This window comes from Zonotrichia albicollis, chromosome 4 (genome assembly GCF_047830755.1).
Source record: "Zonotrichia albicollis isolate bZonAlb1 chromosome 4, bZonAlb1.hap1, whole genome shotgun sequence".
Lineage (NCBI taxonomy): Eukaryota > Metazoa > Chordata > Aves > Passeriformes > Passerellidae > Zonotrichia > Zonotrichia albicollis.
The window spans coordinates 44315935-44330717 of NC_133822.1; the positions used below are offsets into that span (position 1 = coordinate 44315935).

Sequence of the window (14783 nt, forward strand, 5' to 3'; positions counted from 1 at the left end):
GACTTTTCTGTTTTATTGTTTGTGAATGAATCGTCAAAACTTTCAAATAGGTTTAAGAAAAATCACTTAGAAAATTGGAAGACTCACAGAAACCTAAAACCACTTAATTGCTCACACGGCTTCAAGTACATGTAAATGACCTGGAGGGCTGAAGCCTGAATTGCCACATTCTGCAGCCAACTCTGTTCCCAGCCACAGACCTATACCAGGACTAACACTTGGCATTTGCTTCCAGTATAATAGGTTTAATAGTAGCAAGCCATGAAAACAGGGGGGAGTATTCTGGAAGCGGTGACAGATCTTAAACGCGGCAGGTGCACTGTAATACTGCTTAAGGGAGGAAAATTCCAAGTTTAGTAACTAATTAGTGCAGGACAGGCAGGTTATTTTCCAAGGCAAATGCCTAATCAAAGACGCATCTGACCCTTTCGCATCCCATCAGCGCACCGGGAAGTTCAACTCATCATCCTGATCAGGCACATCCCTCATCCCACCTTGCCGTGCTTCCTCCCGTTTCCTCCTCCCGCACTACAGGCTCCAAGGCACCAACCCTGCCTGACAGCCGCTCAGGGAGTTCGCTGGCACCGTGCACCTGAACCATGCCGTAAGACCCTCCGCTCACACACCCACCAGGGCACCCCTCGCTCGCTCCCGCACGGGCAGCCCCGCACGCGGGGCCAGCCGCCGGCTCCCGCAGGATTCCAGCCGCGCCGCCGGCACGGGACGAGGCCGGGAGAGCCGCGCCGGGCCGGGCCCCCCATCCACCCACCCGGCCCCGGGGCAGACGGGCTCCGGCCTCAGAGGAGAGAGGCTGATGAAACGCTGTCAAAGTCAATCCCGGCTCACTTTTTGGATGGTTTAATTCCAATGGAGCATGAATCACCCCAGGACGGTTAATAAGTTTAGCCAGGCGTGCTGTTCTCCCTAACAATACATTATAATTATGCATCTGTTTTAAATGCGATCGGATTAAGTCACCGGAAAAGGCACAAATCGGCATTTCCCCCGACTAAGAACGGCGCCTTTCCGCAGCTCCGGCGGGCAGGTACGGCCAGGAGAGGAGCAGGTGGGCAGCCCCAGCCAGCCCGGCGGCGCTCCACTCCCCGCGGCCGCCCAGCGCACGGCAACTTACCGCGGGCACTCGGTGCCGGCGGAGCGGGGGAACCGGACGGGAGGCGGCCGGGCACCCCGCTGACACCGAGCGTGAGGGACCAGCCCAGGACATGCCAACTTGCATCACCGGGTCCCCTCCCGCTGCGTGGGGCCGGAGAGGATCGAGTCCGAGCCGTCAAAGCTCCGGGACCCTCCGGCGCCGCTCCGGGCACCAGGAGCGGGACGGCCGAAGCTCTGCTCCCGACAGGTGAGCAACCCCCGCCCGCCCAAGCCCCGCCGCTCCCCGCCCTACCTGTCATCGTAGCAGAAGTCGGCGCTCAGGGTGTTGAGGTACAGGGCGAGCCCCAGGGCGCTGCTCAACAACTCCGCGATCATCTCTCCGCCTGCCTCCGCCGCCGCCTCTCGCACCGGGGCAGCCTCCTGCCCTGCCCGGCCTCCCGCTCCAGCCCAGCCGCGCCTGCCCCTCGCGCCCCCCGGCACCGCGGGGCGCCGCTCCGCGCTCCGCCGGCGGCCACAGCCTGACGGCGTCCCCCGCTCCGCCGCCCCTACCCCATGGCAGCGGGGCGATCGGCGGCGACAGCGCAGCTGGGTTCAGCGGAGCGGGGCTCAGCGGAACGGGACTGAGCGGAGCGGGGCGCGGCTCCGGCTCCCGCCTTCCTCCCACGGCGCCCCGGCGCTGCCGCAGCTCCGCTCCCCGCCCGCGCCCCCCTCGCTGCCGAGCCGGGCGCCGCCGCCGAGGCTCTGGGAGCGCCCGCGTGGGGCGCCCCGGGCTCCCACCGCGCCTGCGTGCGGACCCGCCCCGCACCGCCCCTCGCGCCCGCCCCGCGCCCCGCCCCGCCCCGCGCGCCGGCGGCGGAGCCGGGCCCGCTCCCGCTCCGGCCCCGGGGCTCGGGCTGGGCCCTGGGCCGGGCCGTGTCCCGCTGCCCGCTGGGCACAACCAGGGCTTACTGCCCTTCCCCTTTGCTCCTAGTTCCATTTTCCTGTTCCAGTCTCTTTTCTCTTTGACTTTTTTCCCCTTTCTTTTCCTTTTTTTCTCGGTTCCCCTTTTCTTCCTTTCCCCATCTTTATTTCCCTTTTCTCCCCTTTTTTTCTCTTTACTCAGTCGTGCTGAATAGGTCAGAGTAGTAGCAAAGAGAAGGGCTCTACCTATATTGGGGATGGATGCCAGAGCAGGGGGCTCCACACTTGCCCACAGCGTGCTGTTTATCAGTGTGAACATCCATAGGGAGCACTTAGCTTAGCTTATAGTTAAGCAAAATCACTGAAACTTGGCAGAGAGGGTTGGAAACAAACACACCCCAAGGCAAGGAGTGCTGCAAGCTGGTGTTCCCTTGCTCCCTCAGGACATCCCCACAACTGCAGCTCTCGAGAAGAGGGGTGGCTATAGCCAGAGATGCACACTTTAGACTGGAAAGGAAAGCCAGCTCTGGAAAATAATGCACTGAAGCAATCTTCCAGAATTCATGGGATATAGAGGCATGAAGTTATGGAAAGGATTTGGGTCCATCAAGCTGATTATTTCTTTTTTATAGAAAGTTTTTAAAACATTACCTCCTTTCGCTGCTAGCCAGCCCTTTTATGTAACTGTTTCCTCATGATTTCCATCAAGTGGCACATCATGCTGTCCCAGAAGAATGGGAGTCTGTTCATCAAGCTGTGTCTAATAAATTGGGGAACTTTTAACAAGTTTTCTTTCTCCCCTATGTGATTATTTAATGCTGTTCTTTGCAACCTCGAAATATACGAAATGCATTAAGACCTCTTTTCAAGCAATGCTCAAAGTGCTCCTGGGAAGTCTGCCCCAAGTGTCACAAACATCTCAGCTGCTTCTACTTAGATTCAGGGAGTGTGTTATCACCATCAGTGGCAGTAATTGCAGACATGGGGGGAGGGTGCATTTTTTTCAGAACATTAAAGCTTTGAGGGGCCTTATTGAACCCATTAGCAGATCACATTGATCTGGCATTAAACTTTTCAGCCTGAAGCACTGAATATAGTAACCTAGATTTTAAAGAGTTGGTACTCTTTGTCAGGAGACCTGTGATCCTTTCTTTCAGACACCAATTCTCAATATGCTTCTGGAGCTGCTGCCAAGATCCCAGTCATCACGACTTCGTCCTCCTTGCTGCAGTGGAATTGCTGAATTCACACACTTGGTTTGTACAGCTCCTTCTGTAGAACATCCTAATAAGTTCTGCATAAAAAGCAGTATAATTGCTGCTGAGTCATAGTGGCAGAGGCCTCTTGTTATCCATCAAAAGCATATGTATTTTTCCTTCAAAGAGGTAGGACTACAGACTGGGATGGATGGGGTCTGGCAGAAAAGCTTTAGAAACAAAATAGATCCTCCAGGGAAAAAAGTTTAACAAAGGCAGGCACTGTCTAATAAAAGCAAGTGTCAAGAAAGGGTGGGATGAAATGTGTAACCATGTAGAGTGCTTGTTCCCCAGGACAGCCCAAGTGCTCCAGGGTGACTGGAACCAGCCTGTCCAAGGAGATTTATCTACGCTACAAGAATCTACAAAGCCTGTATCTTGCAGACACATTTCTTGTTTCTTGCAGAAAGAAAGGGCAGCCTTCCTCCCAATGGCAAGAGCTGTCTCCAGTGGAGATAACCTGCTTTGTAAAAAGATACGGATGGCAACATGTGCATGCAGCACCCCCCTGTCAGCTCTGGGACTCCACAAGCCTGGGACACGCCAGGGGCAGCAGCCAGAAAGAGCCAGCGCAGAAACCTGGAGACAAATTGAACAAAAAAATTATTGATGCTGTTAAACAACACCACAAAAGAAAACAAGAGAGTAGAAATCAAATAATGATAAAAGAATTCCTTCTCTTCTTAGAGTTAGTTAAAAGTATTAGGTGCATGTAGTTATGAACAACATGATATTTTACTTTATCATTGAGAGATACCAGACAACATTCTGACTCACAGCAGATTTACAATGTGATGTACAGGAACCACAAGGTGTCAGAAGAGCTAATTTAGAAGTTCAGATCTGTCACTAAGCAAATATTTTGAAAGCAGTCTTCACCTCCAGAAAGTCACAGACTGTGGTGCCAGGGAAGAGGGAAGAGGTGTAGGATTGTAATAACACAAAATAATAACAGTAATTGTAAAGATAACTAGAGTTACTTGGTCTAACAGCTGTTCTACTGTGTAGAGCCTAGCAGACAAATTCACTTTGTTTTTCTTTATTGCAAATATGACAATCAAAGTTATCTGTTTCAATACCAGTTGGGAAATTTCTTCATTAAAGACATTATGGACTCTGAGTCACCGTGCTACAAGACATTCCACCTAAACGGTGCCTGAAAGATTAAGTTGTGGCACAGCATGTAGAAATACATGTCTGTCACAGTGACAGATTTGGTTAACTGGTCACTGAGTATGAGACCTTAAATGTCAGGGTAATGCATGTGGCACAGATCCCTCAACAGATTAGATTAGACACCTCAATTTCTATACACTGGGTTCATTTGCTGGAGCTTGTAAAAAATATTTGTGCCAACTTCCTTAAAGCATCTGAGAAGAAAAAGGCTAACCCCTTGAAAGCTGCTGGGGTTTTTGATTAGAATTAGGCAACTGGATATTAAATGTTACTATAGGAATAATTGGATAATAAGTGGATTTTTTTTTTGCCAGTTCTTATGCTCAGTTACTATCAAAGAAATGTCATAACATACTGTGCCTAATCTTGAACAATCCAAATGACACCCAAAGATGTGGCTTAATGAACCTCAGAAATGTAAACTTTGGTCCATTTTGAAACACCCATGCAGTCAAGAATAAACTGGTGTTATCTAAGGAAGGAAAAATATTTTATTTGATCAAAAATGCAGAAAAAGGAGTAGAGGAGAATGCTTTAGCCAAGTGCTGCTTTCACAATTAGTCACTAATCCATAGAGGTAATGTTGTTGGATTCTGTGGACTAGGATCCAAGCTGTTGTTTTCCTTTCATGCTAACAAGATCATGTTAATCTTCAAAGACACCAGTGTTTCTGCTTTCTCTAAGAAATTCCTTTTTGGTTTTTTTTTTTTTGGTTTTTTTTGTTGTTGTTGTTGTTTGTTTGGTCGTTTGTTTTTGGTTTGGTTTGGGTTTTTTTGCTAGCGTTATGGTAATAATAATATCAGCAATGACAGCCAAAGTAAAAATAAGTTGCAACTCCAAAACTGTAAAATTTCATGGAAATCTGTATGAAATATTGTAGATATGACAGTAAAAGTTAGATAGATGCAGGAAAAACAAGCACACACAGGACTTGCATCAGTACTTGGAAGAGATTTTAACTGAACACATTTCTTAAGGATGTACATTTCTGGGAGGCACCAGTTCCTACTTTAGATCAGTCAGTGGAGCTAGAGTATTGCTGCAGAGCTGGAGAGAGAGAGGGGGAGAGAAAGGGAGAGAGAAAAGCGATGCATTTTTAACTTGACCTAATCTAATTATGCAGACTCTCTCTACAGAGAAAAAAAGATTCTTCAAGGGAAGTTTCTTGTATGCACAAAACATGCAGGAGCATTTGTATAACTCATAGGTGAGCATATCACAGTGGCAGAGAAAAAGGTAATTTTTAGTCTTTTTTGAATTTTCAAGGATTATTTTCTTAATATTACTCCATTCTAGACTAATCCTAATCTGCTTTGCATATTTATCTCCCCTGTCCTTTGAGATAGCTCAGAGAGAGATCAAAAAGAGTTTTTAATCCTTCTTGTTCACAGTAAGTTGACAGTATAAACTTACTAAATGCAGATATGTCTATTTGTCATCTCCCAGAACATGATGCTCTTACTGTTTTTCTCATGCTTTATAAAAATAGCAATATGCCAGTTTTGGTATTTGGAATTTGCTTGGTTTGATTTCATTTGGTTTTGTTAGGTTGGGCTTTTTTGTAGTTCTTTTTATCAAAACAGCTCAAAGAAATACAGATTCTTAAAAGATGGCTCTGGAAGTAAATTAGAATTAGCCTCATTTTATACAGGTGGAAATCAAGGCAACTGGCATTTGTGTCAGTTTATCCAAATCATATGAGAACTCTACAGCAGAAGAGGAATCTATCCAAGGTCCCAGCCATGATTCCAAGTCATTCATTTGCTTTCATCATGAGATCATCCTTCCATTCACAGTAATTGATATTTCCTTAGACAAAACACAATGGAATTATCTCAGGGATTAATTTGGCCTAGGACACTAATTCTGAGAAAAGTTCTACTTGACAGATGGATGCCTGCAACATAACCAAGAGGTCTGTGGTGTGCAGCCTGGATTTTGTGCAGGTGGAGGATAGGGAATATGAGTTGTGTATCATATCCTGCCTCTCATCATTTCTTGGCAGCTGTATTGCTCAGTAGATGGAAAAGTTTCATCAGCAGCTGAAAATCTGTTCCTTGTCATCTTCCTTCCCATAGAAAGAAGCGAATCATTGTGCTGTCTGTAAGTCCTCTACTTTTCAGGCTATTGACACTTCCCTTGTGATGCAGATGTTGAAAGACAGTTTTTACTCTAGATCTGTCTACTTCTACTTTATTTGTCCTTCAAATGTACAGCCTGGGATATTGGCTGTGAAAATTGGACAAAAAATGATACATCTCTATGGCAGCAAGATCAGATCTTCATCCCACAGCAGAGCAAAAGCAGCCAAAGATGCAAGTCTAATTTCCACCTCAATCCCTGCAGATTTTCTATGGAATAACCTAATTTACTTCTTTACCTCAGTACAATCCTGGCTTCCTGCTGTATAAGCATGAAGTAAAGCCAGGAAAACCATGATTACTCTTATTTAAGAGGGAATATGTCAACATTACCAAAACATATCTAACACCGGCACAAGCACAATTCTCAAGAGTTAAATAAACAAGGGGAAATTATTATAGGGAGTAAACCTTTGAACCCCTCTAAACAGAGTCAGTTTGATTTTTCATAATAATATTGGAACTAAATGACAGTTTTTACTGCAATGTAGACAAGCCCAGAGAGGATAATTCAAGTAGTTCTAGGTTCTTAATTAACAATATAGCAGAAACAACAACTAAATTAGCAGGAATTAATGTTTCTTCTCATCTGCTTGCTCAATTTGAGGAAACCTTCTTTGTATACATGAAATCCTGAATTAAAATCTCGGATGGCCTCTGTCTCCATACTTCAAAATATAATTAGCATATGCTAGCAATAAAGTCACATTAAATTTAATTTTTAATGAAATAAACACACTGCATTTTTAGTGGTTTAAGGACATTTCTATGTTAATTTGGAGATAAGGTAATTTCTTCTTTTATTTTCAAATATTGTAAGATGCGAAATATGAAACATGTGAGGGTTTTTTATACACAAGATTTGTAGCAGAAGTTTAATCAATCCTGTGGAGCATTTTCATCTTTTAAGCGATGCAGTGACTCAGGAAATGCAGGTGACCCAGATTTCTCCCCTGCTGTGTCACACAAACAGATAAATACAGAATTGTATACTTTCTGTGAACAATGAGTTGATGGCTTGACCACTGGCTATTGCATATACATGCTGGATTCCAATTACAATGATGTGTGCCATAGGATGCAATGAAATGAAGGTTATAATCTCCAGTGTGCACACCAGAAATAAAATTCTTTGGAGACTCTATTCCAGTACTTTTCCCTCCCATGTACATTGGCAGAGGGGAGAGAACTCCCTGTCTTTTGCAAAGTAGCAGCTTTCTAATTTATTTAATATCTTCTTATTTTTTTATTCTAGTAATGTTTGCTTACTTTGTTTGCTTGGGAAAGTACACCTTGGAAAATATACCTAGTGCTATCTCCCATGAAATTTACCATCACCAAACTGGCCTGTCTATACCACGGTGTTTCCACACTGGTAATAGCAAATTTGGATTTTGATCAATCTCTGCCCACCTTGAGGAAAACTTACCATCAGATTGTTTTTGTTATAATTTTTAGATAAAGTTGGTAAAAAGAATGTTATTCCTTTCTAATTCCATTAGGAATTTTTGGAAAACAGCAATGTCCTACTGAATACATCTCATGACTTCCTGTGTTAAGTCTTTAATTTAATTTCCTCAATCTGCTAATGAGTAAGAGAGGCAGCCTCCATGATCAATAAAAGGATTTTCCCATATGCTGGTTACCGTGTGATTAAATCCTTATTTTGTAGGGCAGGTACATTGTCAGAGATTTTGGATCATGTTTGCAGCTGGTATAACTTGTCACATCTTCAACAGAACTGTTGCAGTTTCAATCATCTAGTGTCTATTCCTTAATACAGAGTGCGGCATGGAAAGAGATAAACAGGTCTAGAGAATGTTGACATTTTAAATTCCTTCCTACCATATTTTGCACAAGAAAGAGCATTAAATTTGGCTATGTAAATAGAACCCAGATTTTAAAATAGCCAGGTTCTCTTATGCATCAAGGAGAAAGAAGGATATAAACCAGAATTATTGGCTTTCTGTGATATTTTATATTCAATTTTCTCTTGTTACATTCATGCCATGTAATTGCGTGCACATGTGTACATGCGTGGTCCTTATTGTGCAGGGTTACAGCTGGATTCTTGTCCACATGCCAGAGCTCTGCCGGGGTTCGGGGAGCTGCTGCCTCACTCTCCTTTATTCTGTGAGCAACAATGAATGCTCCTTCCTATGTCTGCCAAATGCATGGTTTGATCCCATTGATATCCATTTGGCATCAGGCTGTTACTCGCTAACCCTTCACCACAGCTATTAATCACACAAACATGCAAGGTAGTTCTGCTCAGTCGTCTTGTTGCTCTTAAAGTCCATTGCTGAAATACATTTTCCCGGGTGATTCCTGCCTCTCCAGCCTATTCCCAGCACCCACTATGTATAGACCCATCCATATCGCCGGGCATGTTCCAACTGTTTTGAAGAAACTGTCTTTTCCATTACCTCAGAGTTACCCCTCTTTCCCTGGATTCACCCTCAGCACTGCACTGTTGTACATTGCAGCATATTTTAGCGAGGGACTTGGAAGAAACCCACACATTTTAGAATACCATTTTGAAAATTAAACTGACTGCAAATTCTTCATTCTTCTTATAGTTTGATCTCAGAGACTTGCCTAATTTGGGCCGGTTTAGACAGTTTCCATTAGCAGCAGCAGATGGTAGTTGGCTGAAAGGATCCTGTGACACAATCCTCTGTGTGTACAAATAACCCACAAACAACCCACAAAGTACTTTTTTCCCCTGGCCCTGGCTGAAATCAAATAAGAAAAAATGTTCTTTATTTGCAATTCCTACCCTCCTTCAATAAGAATTCAACCTTGAAAGGGTTCCGACAAGTTAGTCATGAATACTGCCAGATAAGCGTTTCCCCAGGGCCACCAAACAGCACCAGCCAGGCAAAAGGACTACCAAACACGACTCCAAACTGCTGCTGGTAAACCAAGAGCTTTACCAGCAAGAAGGAACTGAGCCACGAGCCGATTTTGTGAAGGAGGAGCAAATCCTTCGCTAACTTACATCATCTTTGCTTTGGTACAAAGACACCAAAGCTGGTGTGGCTTACATAGGTTATCTGTAAATGTATTTCCATCTTTGCCATACAGTCTATGGGGAGAGTGCTATAATGTTATTTATACACACACCAAAAAAGAGAAATGTCTACTTTTTGCACATATTTGAACTCGGCTTGAGAGAAAACTTCTGATAGTCTCTATAACCTGCTTTCTGAAAGCAAACCTTCAGTGGCAAAACATATGGAATAACAAATTATTTTTCAGTAGAGAAAACAAACTCTTGTCACAGGGACACATTTGTCTGATTCATATTCTCCAATGTTCACTTTTATTGCAGCTTTTCAAGCCAAATGGTTTAGTTTGAGTTTAAAAGTTTTCTGATGTTTAAAGTTTGGCAGTGGATAGACAAAAACACTCACATAGCAGAGGACATGATGGAAAAAAGAGAGAACAGGGTTGCAATGCTGAGCTCAGGGTCCTGCTGCAGGCAGTTCTGGAGGCCAGTACCCATTAAATGCAGTGCCCATTTTCCCAGTTGTATTCCTCAAGGTATTTCTTCTGGTGTTCCTATCACAGAATCTGGTGCCTTTGGATGCGTTTTAGAGCATTTAGGGAGAACAGAATTACAGAAACAGATGTCAAACATCCCTAATTCTCAATGTAGCCATTAGAAGTCATGTTTTCTTAATCCCGTTGTCAAAATGGAGACAGGACAATCTTTGCCACAATTAATGTGTAGCATTTTTCCCAGCCTATTTTCCTTATCAGGTGGAATGGTGAAATGTTTGGGAAGGCCTCCAAAACTGAATAGCAAGCTCAGCTCTACATCCTCTGACAGATATGCACTCATCATCACCAGGGTTAAAAGTATGTACTTGGTGCTGTACTTTTAGCAGGTCTTAAATGCCCAGAGCACTGCAGCAAAAAGTTTTTTCTCCTTTACATGAGGAATAAATATGTGTGGCTGCACAACTTCAGAAAGAAGGAAAACTTACGAAGGTTTGTCAAAAGAGTTTGAGGAACTTAGGAAAACAGTAATTTTTAAAAATAGTATTGCTGTCAAAATTGACCTTTATTCTTAATGAAGAGAAGTGATTGCACAGCAGTGAGGGCATGGCTACCCACCCTTTCCATTAATCACTTCTGCTGGAAAGTACAGAGGGGAGCATACAGTGATTAATCCAAAAGCAGTGGGAGGATTCATTCTAGAAAGGGCACAGAATTTCCAGGTCCAGAAGTTCCTGGTATACACTAGAGGATGATATCACTTCAGCAGGCAGTTACAGTTCAATGCCACATTGTCAAATTTTACTCTGTAAGTATATAATATAACAGATCAAGAAAGAAGCATGTTATTCTTTCTAAATCACAGGGGTTGAAAGGTAATCATTTCCTCTGTCTGTCTTTCTTCCTTTCTGATTGCAGTATTCTCTCTCCTCAAATCCTAAATAAAGCTATAATAAAGCCAGTGGTTTAGAATGTCTTCCAAAATGCCTTTGAAGAATTCATCATGAATTGATGAAGGAGTTTACTTTCAGGCAGTATTTTAAGTTAGAGACATTTCATAACAAAAAAAGAACTGTGTTTGTTAGCAGGTGGAGAGGATAACTGTCTCTTTTCACTTAGAGACACCCCATCTATTTTCAATCTGCTTTCAAGTTTGTTTGAGATTATTTTACCAGTGCAGAGACTTTGGAGGCTTTAGAAAGTGTGTGTTCCTGCAGTTTAGAATATATACCCTTGGTTTTGGGTTTGAGTCCATTGGAATTTGCAGTTGTATTTCTTCCCTTTCTCTGTTTCTCTTGTTCTTAATCTGCATTGATTTTCCCCCTATAACACAGAAAAAAAATCAATTTTCCATTATGTTTTTTAATCAGTCATAGTAAGATTTAAATGGTCCGGGACACTGCAGGTAAAAGAGCTGATAATCAGCTGGGGAGTTCTCTCATTTATTACTCTGGCTTGACAGGGGGGTTAAATTCTCCCCGTAGTATCATGATGAGGCAAGTGGAGCAGGGGTGCCTTGCATCCAAGTACCATGCTTGCCAGAGCCCTGCCAGGTGCTGTTAGAGACAGTCTGCCATCTTAGGGTAGCTCTCACTGATGGCTGAGACAGCTAGAAAGAAAGAAGCAGCTAGAAAGAGGCAGCAGCGTGCTGTCAGAAGGCTTCAGGATGGGGAAGTGATTCTCCAATCTCAGCATTTGTTAGTCACGGGCTGGGAGACCTTGATCTGCTGCTGTATTGCAGAGACAACACAAGAAGTGCTGTCCATGCAGTGACTCACCCAGGGCCTGAAGCCGCTTTCCTCAGAATCAATGGGAGCCTTTCAACTGGTTTTACAGCAGGAGTTTGTTCAACAGCCACCCCTGTGTGCAGGGAATTATTTGTCCAGTGGAAAGTGTGATGAAAAAAACAAACATTCCCATATTAATCATCCTTGATTGACAAGAAATGAAGGGACCCTGGTAACATGATGCAGTTTCAACCAGAAAAAAAGACACTTCAGGAATCTGAAGACTGAGATAAGCAGAACTTTTTCTTTCTTGATTGTTACAGTACAGGGTTAGGAGACTGCTCTATGCAGTAACTCTCTGTGGCCACAGCTTCAGTTTCACTACTATGACTCACCCTGGATTGCTCTTAGGTAAGTGCCAGATGCCTTCTTATTGCTCTCAAGCTTCAGTTCAGCAAAACATACAAGCATACGCCTAAACACCTTTCTGAATAACAATGATCGTCACACATAATTAAAATTCAAAGCACACTTAAATGCATTGCTGAATCAGGGACTTCATGCTCAATATGAGTGATGAAAGGCTCATAATCGAATTGTTTTTACTGACAATGTGACACAGTTTTTCACTGTATCTCTTTAAAATTTGGATAGGAGCTCAAAAAGAAATTAAAGATCACCTTTAAACTAGCTAAACATTATGGCACTGAAAAAAAACCCCGCCAAAATGAAGGTTCAGGTCTCTGCTGGAAGCAAGGAAATTTAATTGTTCCATTAATCACACATTTGCACTGCGTGACATTAAAGTGTAAAATATCGATCAATGGTACCTTCCACATGAGTCAGGGCATTTTACAAATCTTCTCCAGAAAGGCACTCTCCTGTTGACTGTCATTTACAGGCTCTCAAGGCCATTTTCCCAACCACTCATTTATTTATTTATTTATTTATTTCAGATATCTGAATGGTGTCATGGGGATAGTAGGGCAGAAAAGCTTAGAAAAACTATTAAGAAAATGCTGCCTCTTGGTGGTCACTCCTTCCTTATCACTGCTGGATGGCAGACTGGCAAAGGACTGGATACTAGTCCCTGCTTCCACCCTGTTTTTTCAGGCAAATCCAGCCAACTTCCATCACTTCTCGGTGTCAGTCTCCTCTCTGGCTCACACACAGACTTTGCTTTGCCTCCATGGTGCTCGGGGTACACTGCAGAGGTATGCATGAAACACAAAGGGAGTTGAATCCTTCAAGCAGTTTGGGTAAAACACCCGTTCCTTTTTGCTTTGGCAAAATACCAAATGCTTCTGCTGTGCATGGCTTCAGACAACACTAAGTTGCTAGCAGCAATCAAAAAAAGGAGTGCTTTTCTGTAGGGATGTTCTGGCAGATCCCACGCTGTAGCTTTCTGGCCACTCAGCCCTATCAGAGAAGTTAACTACAAATTACACCATCAGGTTAACTGCATGTACTGAGAACAGCACAGTTACTAAAGTCTTGTAAATCAAGGTTACATGTTTTGTATTTTACTCTGTTTTGCAGTGTGTTAGTTTTTACCAAAAAAGCATGCAACACTCACATGTGCTGCAAGTTTATCTTGTGCTAGTCCACCTAGTGATTCTTTCTGTTCAGTCCTGTTGACACCTCAGTAAGTGTTACTCTTTGCCCAGGTGCTGGGTCATGAGGCTCACCTGCACTCTTGTGCAGCTGGACCATGCAGCTCTCAGCCAGTGTGACCCTTCGATTTTCTTCTGGGTGACGGTGATCCAGGGGTGAGCATCTACAGACACCAATCACTTTCTGACATAATCCCAAAGACTTCTGTTTTCCTTAACTGACAGAGGGCCCTTAGCCAGCTGCTCTCCTTCATAAGGTCGTTTGCAGGACAAACTGCTTTCAGACCCCAATTGATCTTAAAGACCACTTTGTGCGATGGGTATCTGTGGAATGGGTATTTCTGTCTAGCTTCAACTATCCCCCCTGCTGCTCTGCTTTTCCCCCCTTGTATACACTCCCACAGAGATGCTGCTTTCACTGCTGGCATCTGTCCTGATCCATCCTTGAGAACACGGAGCCAGGGTCGCCCACATAATTCCTGGTGCTCGGTGAGGAAGTGTCTGGGTCCCTCCTGGATATTGCTTGGCTGTAACAGTGATTTTCCGCTCTCAGGCACTTCTTCCTCTCTGCCAGCAAGCACACTTTGTGGTTTCCTGTATTTGGCCATTGGTCTAGACCACATGAACTCCTGCTGTTGTTTTGTTGCCTGCTTTAAGACCTTCTGCTAGGACACACTTTTACCACACCCAGGTTTTGTTGACGCTCTTTCAAGACTTCTCATATGATCCTAAACCATAACAAATCATCCCTCCAGGCTTTGTTTGTGGTTCTTACCTCATACTTCCTGCTCTTGTATTGCTCTCCCTCTACCAGGAGGATAAAGTGACCAGCCACTCTTTAATTGTATTACTTAAATCTGGCTTTGTGACCCCTCAGCTCAGCACCTGCTTGGTAAGCTGAGGGTACCACAGGCGCAGCCTGTCTCTGTGAGATAGCTGTCCAAATTGACAAAACTTCATTTTTCAGGCCAAAATTATTCCCACTTCTCATGGGTAGTTTTCCCAAGCAGAGCCATGTGATTTGTGGTTGCTCTCCAGCACAGTTCAGAAAATACCCATAATCTCCACCAGTCCAGTGAAACTAGGTCATTCTTAATTGACATGTCCTGTCTGCCTTGCAGGCTAAATGGCTTCTTCAGCTGCATTATACAGAGGGTCCTTATCTTCTTGAAGCCACTCTAAAGACTGATAGACTGAGGTATTCCAGCTTATAGTCTTTACTTGTGGGATGGGTAAATCATGCAGGCTTCTTAATCCTGGGTCCTGTACAGCAGATTTTTCTGCAACACTCAGAATGTTCCCAAAAATACACATATTAAAAATATATGGAAAAATAATAAAAATATGCCTGGT

The 14783-nt window shown here is 43.8% G+C and overlaps 1 protein-coding gene and 1 long non-coding RNA gene across 2 annotated transcripts in view; one reads left to right on the top strand and one right to left on the bottom strand.

Annotated features, from left to right (window-relative positions):
* TMTC2 (transmembrane O-mannosyltransferase targeting cadherins 2) overlaps positions 1-1903 on the bottom strand; it is a 238870-nt gene extending 236967 nt beyond the window's left edge. Inside the window, exon 1 of the mRNA XM_005480653.3 lies at positions 1406-1903. Within this exon, the coding sequence (XP_005480710.2) occupies positions 1406-1488 (83 nt within the window). The 5' untranslated portion in view covers positions 1489-1903. The remainder of the gene's footprint in view (positions 1-1405) is intronic.
* On the top strand, positions 850-8183 carry LOC113460171 (uncharacterized). Its single transcript, XR_003381915.2, has 3 exons — positions 850-1360; positions 3171-3269; positions 3676-8183. It is a non-coding gene; the product is annotated as an uncharacterized LOC113460171 (long non-coding RNA).
* Positions 8184-14783: the final 6600 nt, after the last annotated feature.